This window comes from Melitaea cinxia, chromosome 5 (genome assembly GCF_905220565.1).
Source record: "Melitaea cinxia chromosome 5, ilMelCinx1.1, whole genome shotgun sequence".
In the NCBI taxonomy this organism is placed as follows: Eukaryota; Metazoa; Arthropoda; class Insecta; order Lepidoptera; family Nymphalidae; genus Melitaea; species Melitaea cinxia.
Genome location: NC_059398.1, coordinates 13,904,850 through 13,910,849, shown reverse-complemented (window position 1 = coordinate 13,910,849; position 6,000 = coordinate 13,904,850). Strand labels below are relative to the sequence as shown.

The window sequence follows — 6,000 nt, the reverse complement described above, 5'->3', positions numbered from 1 at the left end:
TGTGTAAAAAAATACGATGAAAGATAAAGCATATAAAAGGTTTTTAATTTAATATCTCGCTCACCGCTTTCTGCTTTGGCAACCGCTAAAGCAACAACTTCGCAATTAATGCCATGCTTTATGCGAAATATAAAATTGAGTAAGCATTTACATAGAAGGCGAATTCTGACGTACGATGAGCGGTGCACTCGCATTTCTATCCAGTATGTATGCTTTTTTTTTCATTACTCTTGGAATAATATGAAAAAAGAATATAGATTATCATTATAAAAAAAACTAAGATAAAGGTAGTTCAGCTCTTTGTTTACGAAAAACAATAAATGAAATTTAATTTATTACATTATAATTATAATTTTTAAATTATTATTAAGGTAATAACAACAAGGTTAATACAGTGTTGTCGCTTTGTCATCATTCTTTCCGCATGTAAAACAATTTTAATTCTTATTGTTTTTAATTGAGGAAAATATTAGGTACTACGTTTTTGTGTATATTAATAAAACAATAAACAACATTTCTTTAAATAAGATACTCGTACTTTTAAACTGCATTCTTTTCGACAAAAATTACTACAACAATGTTATGCTTAGGCACTTCGAATTTGGCGTGGGCAGGTGGGTAAGGTCGCAAAAACGGTTACTATTAACGATCGTTCTACCTGTTTCAAATTAATAAACAAGGTAATAGTTAAAATATATGTTCACAACGATTCGACTGCGCGGAAATAGCTGATGGATGTGGTCACATTACGCGATATGTTGATAAGACACTTAAAGAAAACAACGTTAACGGTTCATTAAAATCAAAAGAACTCTCAGTGAGTGAATGCTTCGCTGAGAGTCCGAGGAACAGGTTTGCAGCGACACATCCCGACTAGCCCGCGAGGTTGCCGCGCAGTGCTTCGCCGGCCGCTAATGTGTATGCGCGCGCACATACGGAGGCTTTAGAGCGCGGGACCACCGTGGACTTGTTTTATCACCTGCGGCATTTATGACAACATTAATATGATTAAATAATTTTTCAGTGATATATTCAATATACATATATCGATAGAACGGTCTAAGTATCTTTCGGAAGCATTTTCGTTAACTGCATAGTGCTAAGTGTTTGTGCAGGCAAAATAGCATGTTTCTTGTGGACTTGTATTAGATTTGAAGTTATAGTAATGGCGAGTTTTGAGGACCTCTCCTACGACTGGTCAACGCTTTGCCAGGACTGTCCCGAGTGTTGGACGGCGTCAGGTTAGTAAAATATTTAATATACCGCTAATAAGTCGTGAATGTACATGGAATACACGCATTGACGTAACGTTTTCTAAAATGGTAAGCAGTTAATTTGAATTTTAGCAAGTTTCATTTAGCAAACTACCCGCAGTTATCACACACCTTTCTTATTTAATTAGATGTTATAAAGTCACCTTTTTATGGCTTAAAAGTGAATAGTATGACTTGATACAAAGTATGTATGTACAAATGAAGTTTGTACTATGCTTTAACTTACAAGGAATTATTTTTTTTTATATCATTCTATTCTTTCTTTGTAAACTCACACTGATTACATGTTACAATCACCAAAATTTATCAAAACTAGTTTAGGTGGTCAATTAATAATCAAGAATCAAAATGTTTTTTGGAAGTTAAAATTCTAAAGAAGGACAAATATATTTTTAAAAAGTTTGTTGCACAAAATTCCATTTATATATGTATTAATATAATAATAGTAATAGTATATTCTTTATGGGACCAAATACTTTAAAATTTCATAACCCGCCAAACTGCGTGACAGTTTATCGGCGGCGTTTATAATACCGGCAAATGTGGTAGACATAATAAAATAATAATGACAATAAAAATAAACATGCCATGTATTTAATATTAAATTTTATACGTTAATTTTCATCCATTTTATCCGTATATTGAGTAAAAAATGTTATAATACTGTCTTTTTACTAAAAAGTTCGTCAAGTTCTTATGAACTTCTTTCCAAAATAAATAATGTGATAAGCAAACATTTAAGTAACATGCTGGACATGTTAGACAAGGAAATCCAATTTGTGTCTTTGTCGTTCGTTTGCTTTATCACTTGGTTGGCATTATCCACGGTCACGCTTTCATCCACTCGCCTCAGAGCATGGACCATCTCTTAAGATGAATTTAGCAGTTTGTAGCAATTAAAGATTCATAATCATGGATCGTGGATAATTAACATTTCTCCATCTTTCTATTGTTGTATACTTCTACTTGATTTCTAAGAGAAAATTAATTTTAATACATATTCATAGTTTTATTTTTAAAATTTTTAATTTAATCATGTTGAATTTAAGCTTTATAAATATATTTTTACATTCACCGGGTACTTTAATTAGTTTATTATTTTCTTAGTAAATTGAAAGATACTTATGGAATTTTTCAGATTTAGATTAACGTAAAATTTATTAGTCGTTAATCCATATTACAATAATAACATTACAGTCACTCTATTTATTTTTACAATAGAAAAAAGCCGAAAAGTAAAAAATTAATTTTTGTTTTTGTTTTATCATTTAAAATGATGTCTAAGAATATTGTATTTCTAATACAACTACAAATAATTTTTTTACAATATTAATTTTTATTTTAACATCGTAAAATTCTAGTACATTTATTTTTAAAACTACAAAATATATGATTACATTGATCACAGCAGCTGTGACCATTCAAAAAAATTGCGTTTTCTCCGCCTCTGCTGTAGAAAAGACATGACGGTAATGTCAAAAAGTTAATTTAATAATTATATGAAACTTAATAGAAAATTTATACCATAGCAAGAGGCCTATGATAATCAAAACAATATGAAAAAAAAAACAGGAGAGGGGTACTAAACATTGTGAAAATCGGTGGTAATGATGTCTACACTTTAAGGACCATACACTTGAACAAAGTTCTTTACGGGGCGTTGCAGGTAGGGGTAACCTAGCCGGCATAAAACGTCCGTAACGTTAAATAAAAGCGTAATATTCTTATGTATAGTCATGTATGATGGCTATACACTGTATGTCTAGTGATGACTGTTATTATTATTGCAGTTCACAATTATTATTATATCATTCGCTAATTATTATATGTATATTTTTATAAATCATTCTAAATAAAATAAAGGTGTTAAGATAATTTTGTACAGTAGTGTTGTCATTTTATCGATAAAAAATCATTATAAAAAGTGTATACCCGAATAATTATTTTCTTACCTCGATCTCCTGATACCTCGAACTTAAAATTATTATTTTTTAATAAGAAACTTCGTTCCTATCTGGTGTCCCACGACACCACACGGTTTTTTTTCAAGTTTATTTTATTAGTAGAAGTGTTGAACTTGATATTGTTAAATGTACTTATTTTTTATTTTACCTGTTACGTCTGTTGTTATAATGAACACCAACCAGAAAATCACATCTTTTAAATTATATAGAACGTGAATCGGAAGTAATAAAAAAAAAATTAAGTAAATACAAACTAATTAAGTTTTAACGATAAATACCATTCAAACACCATTTAGATAAATATAGTTTGTACTTAAAATACACAAAAATTGCATTTATATCTCCATAAATTGTTTTATATAGGAAATAGGTTATAAAAATATTTTACTAAAATATATTATATTGTATAATTATGTAAATGTAATAGCTAATATTTATGTATTTAGTCCAAAGTTCCAATGAAATGGTTAATTTTCGATGGTTTAAGTACAAAAATATTTTTATCTATAGTCTCAGTCTAAAGTCTTTAATTTTATTTTATTTAATAGTTTTTCAACAGATATACATCAAATATAGTATTAAGAGTACAGTTTATATAAATTGTCATGTTAGGATGTATATAGATCCAATTACAGGCAAACACAGTTTCCTCATTTTTAACCGACTTCAAAAAAAAAGAGGAGGTTACTCAATTCGACCGTATATTTTTTTATGTATGTTCGGGGAAAACTCCGTCGTTTATGAACCGATTTTGATAATTATTTTTTTGTTGGAAAGGAGATATCCCTAGTTTGGTACCGTGATAAGAAAACCAGGGTCTGATGATAGGATCCCAGAGAAATCGAGGGAAACTCAAAAATTCGAACAACTTTTTACTGGGTGCACCGATTTTGATGGTTTTTAATTTATTCGAAAGCCGATGTTTATTATGTGGTCACATTTAAATTTAATCGAGATCTGATTACATCTTTTGGAGTAATCTTTGATAACGCGTATTTACTTGACTATTTTTTCGACTACCTCCGTTGTATTACTTGTCGATATAATTGAAGTCGGTTTTTCTTCGTTTGCCTGCAAACACAATTATAGGTTAAAATATTGAGTCTGGGTGTAATATATTCCCAATTCGAACACATAACCCCCGGAGCAAAAAGTAGGGTACAATTGCACTACACACTGCGCCAACGGGCTAGTAGTTTGTATTTTTATGTAGCAATTTTGATAACTACGAGTACTTGAAATTTTAGCCAAAATGAAATTTCACTAACCTCGTTAGTTTGATGATTAATTGTAAAGTGTACCTAATACTTAGTATGTATAATAAGAAAATTTTTGAGAAATGGCTCGTTACTGTATGGAATTTTGCTTTTTACATATTCCTACTAGATGTTACCTTTCATTCTCTGTCGACCCCATAAGAGCAGTATAAAATTGCAGGAAGATATATTTATTTATTTTTAATTTTTGAAGTTATACTTCTTTTGGTGCGATAGAGCAAAATGACGAGACTACATTTTTACGGTGTATGCGAACACCATTACAAAGAACCAACATCCTAATATTAGCTAGTGAACGAAGAAGTTAGCATTGTGAAGTTAGCTAGCCAATAAAGTATAACTTCTTACGCATATATATATATATATATATATATATATATATATATATATATATATATATATATATATATATAAATACAGACTCACTTCTTTTTTTTTTAAATAGAAGCACGTAAGATAATTTCAAAACGTCAAACATTTAAATTGTTTTTACAGAAGTCATTTACTAAGCAAAGTAGTGGATTAATAATGTTACTGCCAAAATTTCATAATTATATTTTTTTCAATAGCTTACGTTGAGCGATAATGAATCACTCAGTCAATAGAAACAAGTTATTTTAAGATACCTACTTAGATTATTTAGCAAATAGCCTAAAACATGCTATACTCGTACCTGTCATAAGCATGTCATGGACAAAAGCTGGTTTTTGTGTATACCGAGACACGATTGTTATCAGGTGTATAATGTAGGTATATGTATGATAACAATCGGTGTCGATGGCTGAACGTGTTAACAAAGTACGGCAGTATGGCAAGGAGAAATAACTAGGCCAAAACCAAATTTTAATATGAATACAACTAAAAATATGTTAGCTTGAATCAAACCAATCTATCATCATCAACTTAATTCTTGTCGTCAAAACAGAAGCAGCACAACAAAACAGCGGTAATCCTGGGGAATTGATATATAATTAATCATTTAAGACAAATTGTACAGAATCTGTTGTGTGGGAAATATTCTAAAACTTATCACGTTTTTTTTGTATTTAAAAGATACAATCGCGCATATTAAAAAGATCGTCATTTTTGAGATTACTAAGTTGAAAGGCTAATTAAATTAAATTGTCTTACAAGAGTAATGTATATAGTTATTAAAATTATGAAACATTGAACTGCATCGTTCATTGTACGTAATAGGTGGTTTTACTTTCGTTCTCATCTAAGGCATTTAAATTTTCATTTAAAAATTTATAATTGTATAATTTTATGGTAAATTGATAATCATAGCAATTGGTTCGGATTTTTTTACTTAATTGTTAACAAAATTCTCACGCTGCATGATGAATTCGTTATTGACCTCGACGTGGTGAGCGATAGATTCTTCACCTTTTACAGTACCAAAATTATAATTCATTACAAAAATAAATGCACACGATTTCGTAATAACACACACACTGAGTAATAGAGGTAATACTCATTCATTAA

General features: G+C 29.7%; 1 protein-coding gene across 1 annotated transcript in view; it reads left to right on the top strand.

Annotated features, from left to right (window-relative positions):
* The first annotated feature begins 879 nt into the window (after positions 1 to 879).
* The window catches only part of LOC123653643 (cerebellar degeneration-related protein 2-like), an 89,351-nt gene continuing 84,230 nt past the window's right edge, over positions 880 to 6,000 (top strand). The window contains exon 1 of the mRNA XM_045589639.1: positions 880 to 1,241. Within this exon, the coding sequence (XP_045445595.1) occupies positions 1,166 to 1,241 (76 nt within the window). The 5' untranslated portion in view covers positions 880 to 1,165. The remainder of the gene's footprint in view (positions 1,242 to 6,000) is intronic.